This window comes from Trichomycterus rosablanca, chromosome 17 (genome assembly GCF_030014385.1).
Source record: "Trichomycterus rosablanca isolate fTriRos1 chromosome 17, fTriRos1.hap1, whole genome shotgun sequence".
Taxonomy (NCBI): Eukaryota; Metazoa; Chordata; class Actinopteri; order Siluriformes; family Trichomycteridae; genus Trichomycterus; species Trichomycterus rosablanca.
In genome coordinates this window covers 18,736,042-18,756,725 of record NC_086004.1, presented here as the reverse complement: position 1 = coordinate 18,756,725, position 20,684 = coordinate 18,736,042, and the positions used below count along the sequence as shown (strand labels likewise).

Sequence of the window (20,684 nt, the reverse complement as noted above, 5' to 3'; positions counted from 1 at the left end):
TCTAAAATAAACAAAGCCAAGGGCAAAAAAATACTTCTATTTAAGAGTCACCAACAAAATACAATGTGTCACCATCTTAATGCTCGTACAAAACCTCAGTAGACCTGTCCCTCTGATAGTTAGAGAGTATTAATATACTGTTTCATGAATAATTACAATTATTTAATTTGACCATTTTAGTATTACATCTATGTTTTAATGTGTATTTTGCGGTGCAAATAGTGCAGCAGTGTAACTGGCCCAACTAAGCAAACAACATATGCAGTTATCCCTGTCAAGACGGAAGGTTGGCCAGGGTTTCTCCACACTGCCGCTGCAACTGTGGCTCCCATGGCACAAGTAATCAGGGTACACGTGTCAAAATTGTAATGAACTCTTTAGACGTACACTAGTTGGTATGTAGTGTGCGGTTTGGAATAAACTGATAAAAACATGGGTTGCACAGCAATAATGTATGCTAGCCCACTACTGCTGAGAATCTTCAGTTGTCTGCATGGACATGATTGGCTAATGACCGAGGGAGGGAGGATTAGGAGGTGCAAAAAAATATGAAGGGTTGCATACAGCATAAAAACTGTGCCAAAAACTATGATTTGCATTTTTCTTTCTTTCTTTGTGAGGAGTTGAATATTTCTGAATGCAATTGTACATAATATATATGTACTACAAAATCAGAAAGCTGCCATTGCATAAACATTTAATTGCAGCAATATCCCTGTCTTTTTATCCTTTGAAAAAGGTCTGAGCTGTAGTTGGCTGGAGTGACTCAAAGTCGGGAGCTTTAGTTGAGGTGTATGGGAAAGCAAGAGATTGACAGCAAAACATTGGAAATGTACTGGCCTGAATAAAAAAGATGTGCCTTAAAGACTGGGACAGAGAACAAATCGAAGTGAATGGCGAATAGTGAGACTTAAATTCAATTTCAAATAATAATCCTTTTCTCATCTATTCCACATTAACATTTTTTGACCTCCATCCCACGATTTATGTATTAGTCTTAATTAATGTTCTTGATTACCACTCTATCCCTTCCTTCATGCATATATTTCTTGCTAATTACCGAGGTACTGGTTTGCAGTCCTGCGTGTCTGCATACTGAAGCTGCTGATTGCCTTAGTTCCCTCTCTCTCTGTCGCTCCCTCTCTCGCCTGAGCCAGAGGCTCACAATGCAGCAAGGTGACTCAATGATAACTTTCTCTCCAAGGAGAAAATGAAACAGCCCGCTACTGTCAAATCACTTCGCGCTGGATGAGTGTGTGCTGCAGTGGACGACACTGAAGTGTTCCCTTCTACCAGTCGCTCAAATCATTTTTGCTATAGTGTCAATCCCCTTGCTGTAGGTTTTGACAGCTTTCAGGATAAAGCATCATTTTCAGCAGTTTCAGTGTGTGTGATTGCAAAAGTGCACAAATGCCCTTGAATTCTTAAAAACAACAAATATGAATAGGTAACGAGCATGTAATAAACAACATTGAGAGCATAGTCTGTATGCAAAGTCATTATTACAAGAAAACAGTAACAATTTCCTTTAAAAACTTAAAAATAATGTATAATGCTCATAACAATATCACTGCTTCTGCATCATGCAATTAAAGATTATAGCCATCAGGAATCTTCTTCTTCTTCCTCGGCCTTTGTCCCGTTCGGTTGCGGGGTCGGCTCTCGGCGGATCATGAACCGCATTGATTTGTCAATATTTTTACGCCAGATGCCCTTCCAGACACAACCCTCCCTATTTAATCTGGGCTTGGGACCGGCACTACAATGCACTGGTTTGTGCATCTAGTGGTTAGGTATCTATAGGACAATTTAGTGTTTCCAATTAGCCTGGTGGCATGTTTTTGGACTGTGGGAGGAAACCGGAGGACACGGACACGGGGAGAACATGCAAACTCTGCACAGAAAGGACCCGGACTGCCCCACCTGGGGATCGAACCCAGGACCTTCTTGCTGTGAGGCCACCGTGCCGCCCTATAGCCATCAGGAATAAATATCATAATATAAACTAGACAGTGCATTGATTGTTAATGAAAATACAGTCTGTGGAATATATTCGTTTGTATCCTGTTGGATGGCATTAATAATCCAGCTTCGCTGCTCAGGTGGCGCAGCGGTAAAAACACCCGCTGTTCACCAGAGCTGAGATCTCGAATACATCGTATCGAATCTTGGCCCTGCCTGCCGGCTGAGGCTGAGCGGCCACATGAAAAACGATTGGCCTGTTGCTCAGATAGGGCCGGGCTTAAGCCGGATGGGGACTCTCTCTCAGACTAGTGTGATTACGAGCTCTGCTGGCTGGTTGGTGGCGCCTGCACGGAGATGGGAAAGGAGTGCGGTAGAGGGTGTGGCTCTCCGTACACAGCGCTGTACTGCACTGCACTCGTCAAGTGTAGGTGATAAGATGTTCGATTGCTGTGCACGTGTCGGAGGGGGCGTGGAGCAGCCTCGTCCTCCCCAATCAGGAGCAGGGACCAGCATTAGTGAGAGGATGATTGACGGGTAGAAATTGGATGTGCTAAAATTAGGAGAAAAAAAGGGTCCAGGATCCAGCTTCTATCACTTTTTTCCTTCAAGAACAAAAAATGCAACTTCTTTTTAAAATTCTGGCATACTATTTATTTTTATTCCATGTAAATAGCCAAATATTCCAGCTTTTCCTGAAATGTATATACTAACTGACTTAACTTTATATAATCCCTCATAACAAGCCACAACAAAAACCCTTTCCTGTGTTTTTTAATTGCACTCAGCCCCTTGACAGAGTAGCCTTTAATCTTACAGGACTGGCCAACAGGGGGAGCAATACTAAGAAAAGAAAAATAATTTAATTAGCTAGTGTGGCGGTTAATCATGATAGCCCACTATTGCTGAATCTCAGTGGCACACTAAGCTGGTTGGGCATCAACACAGACATGATTGGCTATGTCTGAGGGAGAGGACAGAAACTAAGAGACAGCAACTAAACACTGGTGTACCTGTGACCTTGAAATACAGGACCAGTTGAAAAAAAAAAAAGAAATTAAATAAAAAATCAGTGGCTCAAAAATTACGTATTTGCTGATTCACAGAAATTAATCTAATAATCGCAATATCTACCAGACTCACAAATGTGCCACTACTATTTCTGCACTTGAATCGTAAGTCTCTGGAAATGCTTCCAGAAATAAGCAATTCTCAATCTGTACCTTGTAAACAAATATAAATTAATATTGATGATGTACTCACAATTTAAAATTGATTTTAAAACTTTTCTTATCCACTGAGCAGATCAAATCAAGCTATTCACTTTGGCTCACAACAAATTGGCAAGTGTAGCATATTTAATAAGTAAAACCAGAATGTTGTCTCATTTACCCTGAAAGAAAGGGCCAGTCAGCTCCTGGTCATGAATTACCTCCAGTCAATAGTGTAAATAACAATCATATATTTTAACATTTTAACAATATGACAAAAACTAATAATTAATTGTCATAAATAATGCAAAAAAAATACTGCAAAATCAAGCATTTTATTTCTCAACCATCACAAGTGATGATCTTAGTGGGACTGCATTATAGGACATATCACACGTTTTCACCAGGCACTTGGGGGGTGCTACGGCCTATTATGAGATCCCACTACCGCTGAAATCTAGGTTTGAACGTTCGAATCTCAGTGGCGCTATTGACCGGCTGGGCGTCTACACATACATGATTGACTAGAGAAGGCCTGTGATTGGGACCCTGTCCAGGAAATTCATTTACATTTACATTTTCTGCATTTAGTAGACACTTTTATCCAAAGCCAGTACATTGTGACAGTATATTGTCTAAGCAATTGAGGGTTAAGGGCCAACAGTGGCAACCTGGTAGTAGTGGGGCTTGAACAAGCGATCTTTTGATTACTAGTCCGGTACCTTAACCACTAGGCTACACTAGGCCTAATATTCCTGCCTTGCACCCAGTGATACCCGGTGAAACCAGACCCACTGCTACCCTGACCAGGATAAGGCTGTTTATGAAAATTAAATGAGACCTACCTTGCTGCAGTTTTCATTTAAGTTTAAATGAAACCTGGTTCTTCAGTGTGGAACATAAACATGAGCAGAACACAAAAACATAAGGAAAACAGTGACCTCTTGTGGGAGCGCGTTCTATGATATAATAAAAAATGATGAATTGTAGAGATAAAAGGGTTATTATACACAAAATGTTATTACGATTTTTTTGAATTACTGGGCTTGTTTAGTCTGATTTGGTTTAAAAAATAACAGATTTAAAACCGTAGTTCTGTATGCAACGACAAAAAAAACAGTTCAAGGAAAAATACAGTAAGATAACTGTTTTGTACACGTCACCATTGTCTCAATACTTTTTTATTTAAACAATTAAAAACACTTTAAAATTTTGTGTTTTATCATACATTTATTTATTTATTTATTAGTATTTTAACGTCATGTTTTACACACTTTGGTTATATTCATGACAGAAACGGTAGTTACTCATTACTCAAGATTCATTAGTTTACATATTTAATGTCAAACACAGTCAGGGACAATTTAGTATCTTCAATTCACCTCACTTGCATGTCTTTGGACTGTGGAAGGAAACTGGAGCTCCCGGAGGAAACCCATGCAGACACGGGGAGAACATGCAAACCACACAGAAAGGACCCAGATCGCCCCAACTGGGGATCAAACCCAGGACCTTCTTGCTGTGAGGCAACAGTGCTACCCACCGAGCCGAGCCACCATGAACTATGGTAAATTAAACAAATACTCATGAGTAAGCTTGCGTAGTAACAATAAATAACCAAACTCAGTGTAAAAAAAGAGATGCACTGAACAACCATATTGTTATCAGATAAACAATGATCAGTGTGATTATTATTCAAGTTTAAAAAAATGCACACTAATATTTTGTTGGACTGCTGTTAGCTTTTATTACAGCATGCATTGGCTGTAGCATTGTTTATGCAAAGTCATAACATTTATTTTTACTCAGAGTTGGCTAAGTATTTGGAATGTAGAACCACTCCAAAAAATCTCCTCCAGCACTTTCCAAAAGCTGGGAATAATATCAGTCCTCTGGTGGTGGCCAATGCATGTGTGAAAATGATTTATTATGCTATCTGAACCATTCTTTAACAATTTATGCCCAATGACTCTTGGCATTGTCATCCAGGAATATGCACGTGCCATTAGGAAAGAACAAATCCGTTGATAGGATAAACCCAGTCATTCAGTTTTCAGGTAGTCAGCTGACTTCATTTTATTGCCACATTTGTTGCTGCTGAGCCTAGACCTGACAAATTAAAACAACGCCAGATTATAGCACCGCCTCCAGAAGCTTCTATAGTTTGTTTATTAGGATTTTAACGTCATGTTTCACACTTTGGTTACATTCATGACAGGAACGGTAGTTACTCATTACACAAGGTTCATCAGTTCACAAGGTTTTATCGAACACAGTCATGGACAATTCAGTGTCTCCAATTCACCTCACCTGCATGTCTTTAGACTGTGGGAGGAAACCCACATGGACACAGGGAGAACATGCAAACTCCACACAAAAAGGACCTGAACTGCCCCACCTGGGGATCGAACCCAGGACCTTTTTACCCACTTAGCCACCGTGCCCTCCTCGCTTATATAGTAAGCTCTGTGTAATTGAGGGTGCATCAGTTTAGGCACTACCCTTTTTACTCTGACACACTATTAACTCTGGAATAAGGTAAATCTGAATAACTTTGATGGTTCACTACTATCCTTCAAGTTTGGACAGTTCCGGTAATGTCTCTAATCTCCAGAGTTGTTTCCTTTGCTTGTTTGAGGCCAATTTGTTGTTTAAGAATGAGATGCTTCTCACTGCATTGGGTAATATTAAAACAATGGTTGCCAGCTGAAACTGCAGTATTTATTTATTTATTACTTGAAGGCTTTCAGGTATTTTTTGTTGGCCAAGTAGTGCATAAATACTTTACTGTGGATCGCAGTAATAACAAATCATGTATTATGTTAGGTTTGTAATAGTTTTGTAATTACAAACAGCTTGGTCTGAATGTTTCTTTGTTGTTAGTGTACAGTGGGAGAAGCAGGCATTCTGCCATCTCTATTTAACATATATCTAATGCATTTAAATGTACAAACATACAGGCTTTTGAGTATTTAATCAAATATTATTTATAAGCATAAAAAGATATGATTAATAAACATTACTGATAATTTCTTACACAGTGAGTTCAATATATGGCAGTTACAAATTCCAAAATTATTTGCATAGTTCCTATAAATGCATTTGTTCATATTTGTTAGTGATGTTTTTAAAGTTTGGTGTAACATATACTAAAACTTAATGCCTTTGCTAGTGTAACCGAGCTTTCTAGAGGGTTCATTTAACCACATAAAAGTTAGTAACAGAATGAGCGCACACGGACACAGAGTGAACATGAACCAGCACGAACTTTACTTTCTTCTTCTCTCCTCCTTTTCACACACAAACAATAACATATTACAGCGCCCCAATAGGGCATTCAATATAACCCATTCTTACATAAAAGTCTTCTACATACGTCCCCCCCTCAACTATAAACGTCCTCGTTTATACCATGCTCATTACTAAACAAAATCACAAACTGTAGTAAAAAAAAAAAAAAAAAAAAAAAAAAAAAAAAAAATTACAAAATAAACACTAAATATTAGTGCATCATTAACAAAATCCCTAGTGCACCTGAGCATGTCACCTGTAGTTTGTCCACTTTTGTTCTTTTTTTTTTTTATTATTTATTTATTTATTTTTTCAAGAAAACAAAACATGTACATTGAAAACATACCAAAAACTGGGCAGAAAAGTGGCAACAGCACATAGCCCCAATACAACCCCATATATTCAACCCTACTTAATACATAACAAAGTCCTGAAAGCGAGATGGGGCACGCAGGACACGTCCAGTGCGGGACATAGCAGCCCTGGACTCTGATAATCCCAGACCATCCTGCAGAACATTAGATAAGCCACCTAAACCTGGAAGAGCTGGCTGTGTGGCAGGAGCCTGGGCCGCTGGGGACGAATGATTTGGAGAAGAGGGCACAGAAGGCAGAGGCAGCGTATATGGCTTTAACCTGTTATGGTGAACCACCTGAACATGTTCCCCCAGGTCCATAGGGTTAGTAATAGTGTAGGTTAGGCCGAATTCCTCACCTGACTCCATCACCTGTGTAACCTGATAAGGGCCCTTCCAATGTGGTGCCAACTTAGTACGACTCTCTGTGGGATTATTTAACCAAACTAAACTACCCACTACATACGGACGGTGCCGGACCCCTTCATCACAGTACACTTTCTGACGTTCTCGAGCCTCAGCCAAATTTAGCCTAGTCGTCCCAAAGGCCCTCTCAAGCCGCTGCACCAGAGATGATACGAATTGGGTGTGGGACCCGAGCCCCTGAGACCCCAGCAACGTGGATGGTACCAGCACATCAACAGGAACCCGTGCCTCACGGCCATGCATCAGGAAGAAAGGGCTGAAATGAGTGCTGCTGTGTTTGGACGTGTTGTAAGCGAAAGCAGACTGTTTCAAAAAATTGTCCCACTCACCCCCACAAGAAAGCAGCTGCTTGGCTAACTGATCAATCAGCGTTCTGTTATGGCGCTCCACCATGCCATCTGACTTGGGATTATAGGCCGTGGTGCGGGTTTTCTTAATCCCCAACAACCGACAGAGCCCTTGAATTACCTCCGCCTCAAACTGACGGCCCTGATCGCTATGCAAGGTTTCTGGAACACCGTGTAACAGAACATAGTCATCAAATAGACATTGGGCCACTGATTGTGCTGTCTGGTTTGAGAGTGCGTACAGATTTACAAACTTGGTAAAGTAGTCCTCCACTACAAGAACATACCTATTACCCTTGGATGTCACTGGCAGCTCTAGAATGTCCGCAGCCACTCTTTGCAGAGGCCGACTAACAGGCAACCCCCCCATAGGTGCCCGATGTTGTGGCACAGGGGATTTACGTGTCTGACAAGCCTCGCACTGTTCACACCAGCGCCTAATGTCACGTAGCATGGAAGGCCAGTAGCATGTTTGTCGTGCTTTTTCCCACAAACGCTCAGCTGAGAAATGGGCAGAAACAGGTCCACCATGTAGGTGTTGGAGCAGTTGGGGCACCAGGACCTGGGGAATTACTACCTGCACTTGCTGCTCGCCTGTTGGAGACCCACGCACGGTACGACACAACAACCCGTCAACAATAGACAGACGACTAAATTCTGTCCACAGTTTTCGAAGGTTGAGAGAACCTCCTTGTACCCGCCGACGTGGTGGATGCCCAACACCTCTCTCAATCCAGGCTAACACTCTGGCAATATCCGGGTCCTCCCGCTGTAATGAGCCCATTTCTGAGCCGTCATGGGAAAGTGAATAAATCAAACTTCTGTCCAAACCTGGTTCTGCATCAGCCAAGTGACAGTGTGGGCTGTCATCCACAGAATGTACACCAGTCGTCTGCTCCTTCAATGTTGGTCTGTCTGGAGTCAGAGGACGGCGAGACAGTGCATCCGCATTCATGTGGCGGGAACCATCCTTATGGACCATGACCCAGTTAAATGGGTCCAGCTCCAGCACCCATCGGCCTCGTCGCCCAGTTGGGTCATTATCGATGCTCATGCTTCGCAAGCCCAGCAGAGGGCGATGATCCGTAATGATGGTAAATTTGGACAGCCCCACATAATGTTTAAACTCTCGGACAGCCCATACAACAGCCCAGAGTTCCCTATCAAAAGTGGACCACCGCTTTTGCACTTGAGTGAGTGTCTGGCTGGCGTAGGCCACAACATGTTCTCTCCCATTGATGTCCTGTGCTAACACCGCCCCCACAGATTCCTTAGAGGCATCTGTGTGAATTTTAAAAGGGATAGAAAAGTTGGGTAATGTCACCAGAGGAGCAGAGGTGAGCACCCCTTTAAGGTACTCAAATGCTGCAGCACACTCCCCAGTCCATACAAATGGCACATTTTTCCCTGCTAAGTGGTGCAAAGGCGCTGCATGCTTGGCAAAATTTTTCACAAAACGCCGGTAATATGAGCACAATCCCACAAAAGCCCTGACTTCAGAAGGGCAGCTAGGAGTGGGCCAGGACTTTACCTTCTCTGTGTTCTTAGGGTCTGGTTGAAGACCGTGACTAGAGACTACATGGCCCAGGAATGCCACCTGCTCTCTCACAAGGTGACATTTCTTGGCATTCAGTTTCAGCCCGGCCGATTGGATCCGTAAAAAAACTTCCTCCAGATGCCTAAGATGATCCTCAAATGTATGGCCATAGATCAATATGTCATCTAAATATACCATACATATGTGCCATGGTAGCCCCCTGAGAATCAGCTCCATCATCCTTTGAAAAGTTGCAGGTGAGTTAGTAAGACCCATTGGCATAGATCTCCACTGATACAAACCCCGACCAGTAGTAAAGGCGGTTTTCTCTCTGTCCTCCTCGGCCATTTCCACCTGCCAGTAGCCGTTGGAGAAGTCGAGCGTACTAAACCAGGCGGAGCCAGCAAGAGCATTAAGGTTGTCATCCACCCGGGGCAAAGGATGGGAATCTTTAATAGTAACGGAGTTAAGTCGCCTATAATCAATGCAAAACCTCCAATCGCCCCCTTTCTTCTTTACGAGGACTACCGGAGAGGCCCAAGGACTGCAGCTCTCCTCAATGACACCATCTGCCAGCAGACCAGCCACCTGACGCTCAATCTCCGCCTGCTTGTCTGGAGATGTACGATACGCACGCTGCTTGACTGGGGGTTGATTCCCTGTCCTAATGTGGTGTTTTACAAGTTTGCATCTGGCCGCATTCTCATCACAGACATTGAAAACCCCTGAAAACTTTTTAAGAAGTGTTGTTAGTTGCGCACGCTGCTGGGTTGTAATGGGCGACTCATCCAATGTGACAGGAAGGGAGTCGGATGGTAAAATCCCCATATCTGCCTCCCCTGGCTGGTAAAGTGGCGCCAGTTCTGCATCCTTAATGTGGTAAAGCTCCCCTAAGTGCACCCCTTTTTTCAGTACTATGCCCTCTGTCGTTGGATTCAGCACACGGGCCACCGAGGCACCATCCTTGACACTGGTAACTATGTGTGCAATCACTACCCCAGTAGTCTCGGGTACATTAGGCTCTAAGTAACCCTCGAAAGTGACCGATGTCATATCAGAAGTGCTAGGAGCGTATACGTTAACTGGCACTAGCGTCTCACTAAGGGGAGGTACAGTAACTGTTAGGGCCAGAGAAACATTACAGCACTCAGGAACCATTTCCGCACTCCGCAAAAAGGGCACCTGAGTGTCCCACAGTTTTAGAACCCCCATGTCCAAATCTAGCTTAGCATGATTTCTCACCAGAAAATCCAGGCCTAACAGTACTGCCTGAGTAGATTCCCTAAGAACATGGAACATGTGTTGCCACATCATTGACCCCAGCCTAAAAGTCACATTCATAGTACCCAACGTGTCCAACATCTGTCCATTCACAGCACGGGAGCCTACATAGGTTTTGATTAACGGCCGGCTACGCAGAGCAGGGACTGACATACGAAATGCTGCGCTAATAAGTGAAACAGAAGCCCCTGAATCTACTAGCATTAACACTTCATTTCCTTCCACCACCCCTCTTACATAGGATGTAGGATTATCAGTGCTCCCTTCACAAAAATCAACATTAACCGTGTCTGTTGGGACGTGCTGAATTGACTGGCCCCTTAGTGTAGAAGCTGACGTCTGGGCCTTGACATCAGCTACCGCCCGTTTCCCTGCTGAGTGGCACCGCGATCACGTTGAGGTGACTGGAAACGCACAGAACGGTGTGTCTGATCTTCCTCCCCACGAGAGCGCCACCCAGGACTTGGGCTCCGCCGACCCGCTGCCCTAGAAAAGGATGGCTGCACTTGGTCCTGATGCCGAATGTCTGAGCTGTAATCAGTCTTACGCTGGGTTTGGCGGTCTGGCGACCGGCCCCTTTGTTGATCTGGACTCACCCAAGACTGACATCCCCGTTCGTTGCAGCTGCAGGTGCACCAGGAACGAGAAAGTGAACGAAAACCACGCCTGTTCTCAGCACCCCAGCACCCCACGCTGTGGTCTGTAACCTCCTGTTTACCTCCAGCATCTCCTTCATTTCCAGTCGTAATGTAAACAAATCCTCACTAAGCTTATCAACCGCTCTCCTCAGACCACTGCTGTCAGACACTGAATGTACAGTCATTGGTTCTCTAGCAATGTGATTGTCAGTGTAGGCACTCACACAGTCAGCTCTTAAGGACTCCCTGGCATTTTCACATCGTCCTGCTATAATCAGGGCCTCCTCCAAATCAGTTGCACCTTGCTCGTAGCATTTGGCTCTGAGTGATGGGTCCAGTCCTGCCAGAAAACGACGAAATTTTTCTTGTCTCTGCGCCACATCACCATACTCTGGGAATGCCTCCTGCACCAATCTGTTAATGTCTGCAGCATAGACTTCCAGACTCTCGTTAGGAACCCGCAAACGGGCAGCCAAGTTAGCTTTGAAACGGTCCAAAAACTGTTTCTGCCCGAAAGCCTCGTTTAGTCTCTCCTTAACTGCAGTATAATCTGATTGCACCCCGGCAGGAAAACTGTCCCAAAGTAAAAACGCAGCTTGACCCAGTCGTGTAGGAAGAATTCTTACTAGCTCGTAGTCATATTCAGTAGCACCCTCAGTTAGCGCTCTGACTGCAACTTCCAGCTGTCTCGCCCAGCTGAGAAAGCTCTGCTTCCCGTCTCCAGTAAACGGAGCAGGTAGTTCTATTTTTAATCCACCGTGTGAAACGCTGTTTCTGCCGCTTCCAGGGCTGCACTTAAACGCGCCGATATCGTCCATCCACATGTTGGAGCGCGCGCACGTATGAGCTAAAAAGCTAACTACACTGAAGAAGCTAACTGCATCTAACAGCATAAAACGCGACCGCGCACTGTTACACAGAAGTCCGAAACGCGTAAGAAAGAAACACCGCTGCCACCAATGTAACCGAGCTTTCTAGAGGGTTCGTTTAACCACATAAAAGTTAGTAACAGAATGAGCGCACACGGACACAGAGTGAACATGAACCAGCACGAACTTTACTTTCTTCTTCTCTCCTCCTTTTCACACACAAACAATAACATATTACAGCGCCCCAATAGGGCATTCAATATAACCCATTCTTACATAAAAGTCTTCTACACTAGTTTAAGTCATTTGTATTGCTGACTAGAACTAGTTAGAAATATAGAACTTTGTGACCTTACATCATGTGTGGCTTAAGAAACGTTTTCTTAATATATTGTCTTATTTTAATCGTTAATTATATCGTGTGGCAGGTAAATAAATAATGTAATGTACAAAGCTAACATTAATGTATGTTAGCTTAATAAACTTACCGGGCTAACAGGGACCAAACCTGTTAAAAGGTTTTTGGTCTCAGTTCCACTTGGTCGACGTTTATTTAATATAAGCACGTTTCTATTACAATAGCAAAAACTATAACTTGCATTGTTGTTTATTTAAGTAAATAATGTTTGTATTTTTAATGACTGTTGTGACAGAAGTTGTTTGTTGTGACAAAGCAAACATTCGACGACTGTGTGCTGGTAAAGTGAATCAAATCACGCGGAATCGACTCTAAATTGTGATCAACTCTGGATTGACTACGCTTAGAAACGGAGTCGACACTTCACTCGAGTAGTACAGTGCATCTCAAAAAAGTTAAAAATGAACGAAAATGTTCATTTTTGTTTATAATTCCATTCAACAATGTAAACATGTAAACTGTCATGTTTGTTATATTTATAATGTTACATATACAATTTTAAAATGATGCATTTCATGTTTTGATGTCAATTCACATGGCTTAGATCATGAAAAACAGAAATCCAGTAGGCCTATATCAGATTATTAGAATATTTCATAAGATCAAACAGGAAAAAAGTAAAATACAGAAATGTCCAACTCCAAATGATTTTTACACTCAATACTTGATAGGGGCTTTACCACAAATTACTGTATCACTGCAGCATGCAACTCCTGAGATGTTATTCAAACCTAGGTTGCTCTGATAGTCACATTTTCCTACCTAATCTTGCCCTCTCGGTCAACTTTCATTACTATGCTTTAAATATAGCACTCTGCAAACAGCCAGCCTTTTTATTAACGGCTTTCAGTAGCTTACCCTGTGAAGGATCGATCGTCTTTCAGAGAACTGTCAAGTCAGCAGTCTTCCCCATCATTGCTGTTGTGTGTGCTAAACTACACCGAGAGATATGAGGTATTTATACTGTCTTAATAGTAATTTACTAAAACTCAGTTACATGTAACAATTGAACAAAGAATATTAAGTATTTTAGAGTAGACGGATATTTTTTTAACGGTCATGCTAATTGTTCAAATATTAAATAAGTTTACTATAATATTACTGAAAAAAATTAAGACCTAGAGACACCACTGGGAGCATTGTTCAGAAGTTCCAAACCTGGTGCACCAGCAAACACATCTGGCAAAAAATTCATCCAGAGGCCTTAGCAATGTTACTGTGTTCATGTTAAAAGATTTAATACATTTATTAATACTTCAGCAAGTGTCACCCTCTATTACATTACATGAAGACATTGAAGTTGTGTACATTAAATACCCATTTATAGAAAAAAGCACAGCAAAAAAGAAATTATTTGTTCAAATATTCTTTATTTGTCCAAAAAGTTGTACATTTATGCCACCAAGGCAGAAGCTGTGGATGATTCGCTGTGAATAAAAAGCGGAGAGTTAGATAAAATTTGATTAAAATGATTAACTAAAAACAAAACAAAAAAGTATATTTTGTACGAAGGGGACTGGCAGCATTAGCACATCAGCGCCAAGCCGCTAATTAACCTCCAATATTAATCTAGCACATTAGAAATATCTCAGTTCTTACAAGAAAAGAATGGGACAATGAAATGTGCAGTAAAGTATGGAGTTTCTGGCTATCAATTTAAATCCAGAAATGTATTTAAGTTATACTTACTACTTCCAGTTGGGGGCAAGCACTCTCTTGGTCTTGTAGTAACGAGCAAGCCTGTGGATTCTGCTCTCCACAAGAATCAGACGGAACTTGGCATCCTTGTCCTGTAAAAGAGAAAACATGTTTACCCTAAATTTGCAGCACTACATATGTAAACTGTATACTTCAGCTAGTTGTCTTGAGAACACATCTAGTAGGTGGGACCCATAAGGTGGAAATCGAATTACTAAACCTAGCCAACATTTAAGACAGAGTTTAAAGCAACAATTCTTTAACAAGGTCCAGCAGTCAAAAATATACAGTATATTAACTGACCGTACTGTCACGGTATAAAAGCATCACAGAATTTCAAGCAATTGTTTTGCATGTGTGAGACAGTTACATGCAATAACAAACTACACACTACAGCATCGAAAGAAATCTTTAAACAAGTGTTACAAGTCACCAGTGGGTCATAAAAAGCTGTTACATGCTGTTCACATTTACCATACCATCAGAGCAAACATGCTAAATATCTTAAATATACAGTTTATAAGAACCACAAACACAAGAGTTTACAATCAAGCTAAGCTGCAGGCCATCACTCACAGGCATGTAGTTTCAGCTGCTCCCATTAGGGGTCACCACAGCAGGTTAATCAACTAGAGTTCTTCTGCTGAATGCCCTTTCTGACAAAGCTAAAAATGTATCCAGGCCTGAGACCCACAGTAAGGATGCACCGATGTGTCCCCTCAGTGGCTAGGTTCATGCACCTTCTGTATTTGAGCCCAGTCACAGGATTCAAACACCCAAAACTCGGGCACTTCTGTTACCAGCATAATGGCTCTTAGCATTACACCACACAGTCACTAGGCTCACACACACACAAGGGATGCAAAATGAACCAGTGTATTAAACCATAAAACTAAACTGACTCGTAGACTTATTAAAACACCACAACTGAAACTTAACTTGCCCATTATCGAGTTATTTCTTTTAACTATCAAATACTAATTCAAAAAAAAGTCAGTGGACATTGTACCTGCTGCCAAGCATGCAACACCGACATTTACACACTTAGCCCAGATGTGTGCTCTTATGAGAGCTGACTGAGCGACTAAACAGTAACAGTTTAAAGACTTAATATCCAACATACAAAATCAAGTCCTGTAAAAGATTTTGTGCATAATGTGTCGTATTAACCTTTATGCTATCCAGATGCAAAAATGACTCGAGAAATTCCGCACCAACACAGCCTGCAATAACCCACAACAGATCTGACCACTGTCGATACCATATTGGTGTTCGGACAAGAACTAGCAAACTAGCACCATTTGCGAATCTTTAGATATGTTTTAAACGATACTTTCAGTAAATGTATTAAATCTCAAACTATTACCTTTCTGTTCCTCTCCAAGTGCTTCCTCACAGCAACAGCCTTCTTGATAAGGTGGTATAGATCCTCAGGCAGATCAGGGGCCAGGCCTTTGGATTTCAGGATCCTAAGGATCTTGTTCCCAGTGACGAAGCGCACCTGAGCGACACCATGAGAGTCCCTCAGGATCACACCTAAAGCAAGTCAGAGGACAATCATGAATTTACATACATTGTTGTGGTTAGGAAACTGAAGCTGACACTTGGGACACAGGCACTTTTAAAGCCAAGAAAAACCTTGCTCGGTAATAATAATAAAAAATTACATGTTTAGGCATATTCAATGATTATTTACTTAGGACTTTATTAAGAAAGGTAAATTGACAAATGGAGATTAAACATGTTTGTCAGGATGTTTGGCCTTGTTTGCGTAAATACCATACACATACATAAAAATCTAAATAAATATAAATGTCTTCAATATTATACAAAGCCACTGGTTTGTTTTTTTTAACAATACAAAATAAGTGCGTCAAGTGAACATACCGATCTGTGAGGGGGTGAGACCCTTCTTGGCCAGTTTAAAGATCTGCTCCTTAACATCATCTGAAGTCAGCTTCAGCCACTAAGCAGATAGAGACATAAAATTAACAAATGCCTGCGTGAAGAATGAGGACTAGTAAAAAAAAAAAAAAAACCTATACTTACAGTGGGGACACTGCGTCGGTAGGGGAGAGCTGACTGGGACAAGCCCTTGCTGAAAAAGAGAAAATTAGTTTTATATTATTTACTGGCCAGATACCCATTACACTATTCTATCATAAGCAAATTGCTAATGTCAACCCATGTAAAACACACTAAAATTTAACCGCTGCTATCAAACTTTCTAGTTCATGGCATTGTTGACCAACTTCTAGAATGCACCACCACTTCCATTAATTTTTACCCAATAATGTAAAGCAATCATTCTCTTTATAATTACACTGAAGTGAAAGAGTGAATAAACAAAAATTTATTTGGACTAACATGTTTGTATGTAAACACAAACAGTGGGGGCAGTGATAGCTCAGTGGTTAAGGTACTGGACTAGTAATCAGAAGATTGCCGGTTCAAGCCCCACCACCACCAAGTTGTCACTGTTGGGTCCCTGAGCAAGGCCCCTAACTCTCAATTGCTCAAAATCGTGTTCAGTCATAATTGTAAGTCGCTTTGGATAAAAGCGTCTGCTAAATGCTGAAAATGTAAATGTAAACACAGCCAGTGTTACACCTACAAATGTGCTACATTTACATTTTCGGCATTTAGCAGACGCTTTTACCCAAAGCAACATATAGTACTGTGACAGAAAACTGTCTAAGCAATTAAGCGGTTAAGGGCTTTACTGTTAATTTCAATAACACACCAGTGCATTTATGTAAAGACACTATCCCAGTAAAAATAAAAATACAATACCTAAAAACACACAGATTCAAGTATTAACAGTTATTTGAGTAAATTGAGTGTGTGACTGATGTTGACTTCTGTCTGAAAAGTACAAAAGTTTAGGACTGGGGAATTTACATTAAGATGCTGAGGATCAAACAAAGTTTCATTTGTTAAACTGTACAACTTATATATTATGATTTTAATATCGTGTTTCACACACTTTCACACACTCGTTTCACAAGATTAATGTCAAACACAGTCATGGACAATTTAGTATCTTCAATAAACCTGACTGCATGCCTTTGAACTGTGAGAGAAAACCGGAGCTCGCAGACACGGAGAGAACATGCAAACTCCACACAGAAAGGACCCGACTGGGGATCGAACCCAGGACCTTCTTGCTGTGAGGAGACAGTGCTACCCCTAAGTTTCATTTGTCAAACTATACAAACAACCAAATGGATATCATACAGGATGATTACAACCTGGATACACAGGTTCACAGAAAAAAATATGCACAAATACATGACACATTGCATCGTCTTTACTAAATGTAATCATTTCTAACAATCTTTCTCTATTAGCCATAGCCTAGTGGTTAAGGTACTGGACTAGTAACCAGAAGGTCACTGGTTCAAGCCCCACCACTGCCAGGTTGCTGCTGCTGGGCCCTTGAGCAAGGCCCTTAACCCTCAATTGCGCAGACTGTATACTGTCACTATAATGTATAATGTAAGTCGCTTTGGATAAAAGCGTCTGCTAAATGCCGAAAATGTAAATGAAAATGTAGTTAAAACTTCCTATGTTTAACGCAAATTAAACTGAAAAAAAGTAAATAGCAGCAGGAGAAAATTATTTAAGTTTTACATTCAACTAAGCTGTGCGGATTACTGTTAACACTTCGGATTCTTCGGAAAATGAACCAGGACGGTTGGTTCTGGCTATTAATTTTATTTGTTTAATAGAAATATGTTTGAAAGTAATTAAATACAAATGCAAGCATTATGCTGGCTCAATAATTGTGGTCATTAGATCACATTATTTCGCTGTGTTGACAATCCGGAGTGTGGTTGCTCAAGTTGAAAAAACCGTGGCCTTTAATTACATGGCATTGCATATAATTTTGTGAATGTTGCTTGTAAGTTTGTGTTCGTAACTAATTATTTTAATTCATTTTTAACTAAATTAAGTTTTTGCTGACGTTTACTTTACTGTACTGTTCATGCTTTTACTAGTGTTCGGGTTAAACTCGTTAGCATTGGCTAGCTAGCTGGCTTCCGTTGATTTTCCAGAACATTCTATGATTCAAAATACTGAGCAGATTACACCGAGAATCCGAATAACCGTAAATAATTCGGTAATGAATTACATTATCAGCAGGTTAATAAAACTGGCTGTTTAGTGTGAAGTGAACAGTTTTAGTGTGACTCGTTCGCACACGCGGCCATTATGCTGCTATACCGGGAGACAACGTGGTATATAGTTTCTCAAAAACGCTCTTTTTATCAGCTATTACGCGCATTTAGTTAAATTACGCAAATATGTGCGCTTTTTTGACAACATATGTGCGTGTTATGCTATTTTTCCACATAAAATGAAACCTACCCGGGAGCGTGCATGCGACCCATGATGGCGTTTAGGAGAACCGAGAAAGAGAAAGAGCGCAACGAAGCTGCCCGGATGTAGAATTCGCCCAAGCGGTAGTGACGTTTGAATATAAAGAAAAAAAGTCGTTTAGGCTAAAAGAGGCTTAATAAAAATAATATTTAGCTACACTTATTTTGCACATATTGTTAAATTTATCAACTATAATTAACCACAAAATTGCACTTTGTAAGTGTACTACCAACAGCTGTGGAATTTTGTAATTTAGTTACCCTGGACAGGGACGCGGTGGGTTCGGCGCCACTTAGAAATACTAAGCGCAAGCATGCAAATGTACAGGCTTAAAGGCTATATCTCAGAAAGCGAGTTATAGCTTAGATCTTTAAGAGTCAGACATGCCACAGCCATTTCTAAGCAACTTAAGGTCCCTAGATCATTTATGCACACAATTGTTTGTAATCACAATGCTTTGTATGGAACACTAGTCTTTTGTCAAGGTTAAGATTTATTAATTTACTTATTTATTAGGATTTTAACGTCATGTTTTACACACCTTGGTTACATTCATGACAGAAACGGTAGTTACTGATTACACAAGATTCATCAGTTCACAAGTGTAATGTTATACACAGTAATGGACAATTTTGTATCTCCAATTCACCTCACTGGATGTCTCTGGACTGTGGGAGGAAACCGGAGACACTGGGAGAACATGCAAACTCCACACAGAAAGGACCCGGACCTCCCCATCTGTGAGGCGACTGTGCTACCCACTGAGCCACCGTGCCACTCTGTCAAGGTTCAAAAACCGTTACCTTATGCTGAGAGAAAATATATCCAAATAATCAGATGTAACCCAAGAACTACAAACTACTAAGTTTGTTTGTTTGTTTGTTTATTAGGATTTTAACATCATGTTTTACACACCTTGGTTACATTCATGACAGAAACGGTAGTTACTGTTTACACAAGATTCACCAGTTCACAAGTTTAATGTTATACACAGTAATGGACAATTTTGTATCTCAAATTCACCTGACTGCATGTCTTTGGACTGAGGGAGGAAACCGGCGACATGGGGAGAACATGCAAACTCCACACAGAAAGGACCCGGACCTCCCCACCTGGTGATCAAACCCAGGACCTTCTTGCTGTGGGGTGACAGTGCTACCCACTGAGCCATCGTGCTGCCCAGTCAAGGTTTTTTAAAAAAAGCCCAAACTGTTACCTTATACTGAGAGACAATTTATCCAAATAATTAGATGTAACCCAAGAACCACAAAAAACGTATGCTTTCTATACCATTTTAATTGTGTCATCCTGGAGAGGGCTGCAGTAAGTTTGGCGGAACCCAAATTATTAAGCACAAGGCAGAAATGCACCCTGGACATGTTAAAATCACGTTGGAATAGCCCTTACATTAACTCTATTAAAAACTGTGTTAAATAAAAAAAAAGTCATGTCCATGCCAGAAAGCATCAATTCTGTCAAGAAGTGTTGTGCCAGAAGCTTGTTGATACACTTAACGTGGGTCAGCTGCCTAACTATGTCAGCCGATGCCATGTTACAGTTAATGTACATTGTCCATACAGCGTTCATTATCACATAATTCTGTATTTTTCCCGTGTTATCTAAATAATCTATAGAACATTATAACAGCAAAAGCAGTTGTATAAGTTGTATACGTTATATTAGTTGTCCAACATGCATATTTTTATGCAGCAGATTTTGTCATATTCTTATTAAACAGTTGATAAAACCATTACAATTCCAGGACTGTTAGGGTATACATATTCTCTGACAAGTACTCTCTGTCATATGTGGATTGTATTCTATTTTTCCCCAGTCTCTCTTGAAAAGCCACATTATGTAGAGAGTTATGCTGTGCCCTTCATGAATCACACACAGGTCGCCGGTTCCCCACAGGGCAAACACACATACACACATTCACACACACATCTAAGGGGACTAGTATCTCCAATTAACCTGGCTGCATGTCTTTGGACTGTGTGAACTGTCCAAAGAACCTGGAGCACCTGAAGGAAACCCACGCAAGCATGGGGAAAACATGCAAACTCCACACAGAAAGGACCCGGACCGATCCACCTGGGAATTGAACTCAGGACCTTATTGCTGTGAGGTGACAGTACTACTTATCGAGCCACCGTGTCGCCTCGCATGAATAAATAAATGTTTTAAATTAAATGTTGTTGCATCAAGCTCTTGAGTGGAGCATATCTGCTATCAACTGGTCAGGCATCTACTTCTAAGTATGTCGGA

At 41.3% G+C, this 20,684-nt stretch overlaps 1 protein-coding gene and 1 non-coding gene across 2 annotated transcripts; both read right to left on the bottom strand.

The window, feature by feature from the left end:
• Nucleotides 1-13,685: 13,685 nt before the first annotated feature.
• Nucleotides 13,686-18,476, bottom strand: rps13 (ribosomal protein S13). Its single transcript, XM_063012431.1, has 6 exons — nt 18,405-18,476; nt 16,083-16,131; nt 15,921-15,999; nt 15,400-15,569; nt 14,025-14,125; nt 13,686-13,762 (listed from the first exon to the last, which is right to left on the bottom strand). The coding sequence occupies exons 1-6, from the start codon at nt 18,425-18,427 to the stop codon at nt 13,729-13,731; spliced, it is 456 nt and encodes a 151-aa protein (XP_062868501.1). The 5' UTR covers nt 18,428-18,476; the 3' UTR covers nt 13,686-13,728.
• Nucleotides 13,836-13,964, bottom strand: LOC134331979 (small nucleolar RNA SNORA19). The gene has a single exon (XR_010015205.1). It is a non-coding gene; the product is annotated as a small nucleolar RNA SNORA19 (small nucleolar RNA).
• Nucleotides 18,477-20,684: the final 2,208 nt, after the last annotated feature.

Bases quoted from the DNA above. Each gene is read 5' to 3' on its own strand.
- rps13 (XM_063012431.1), bottom strand. From the start codon at position 18,427: ATGGGTCGCATGCACGCTCCCGG. The intron at 16,132-18,404 runs GTAGGTTTCATT...TCTCTTTTTCAG, and splicing joins GGTCGCATGCACGCTCCCGG to CAAGGGCTTGTCCCAGTCAG. The intron at 14,126-15,399 runs GTAATAGTTTGA...TCTCTTTTACAG, and splicing joins ACTTGGAGAGGAACAGAAAG to GACAAGGATGCCAAGTTCCG.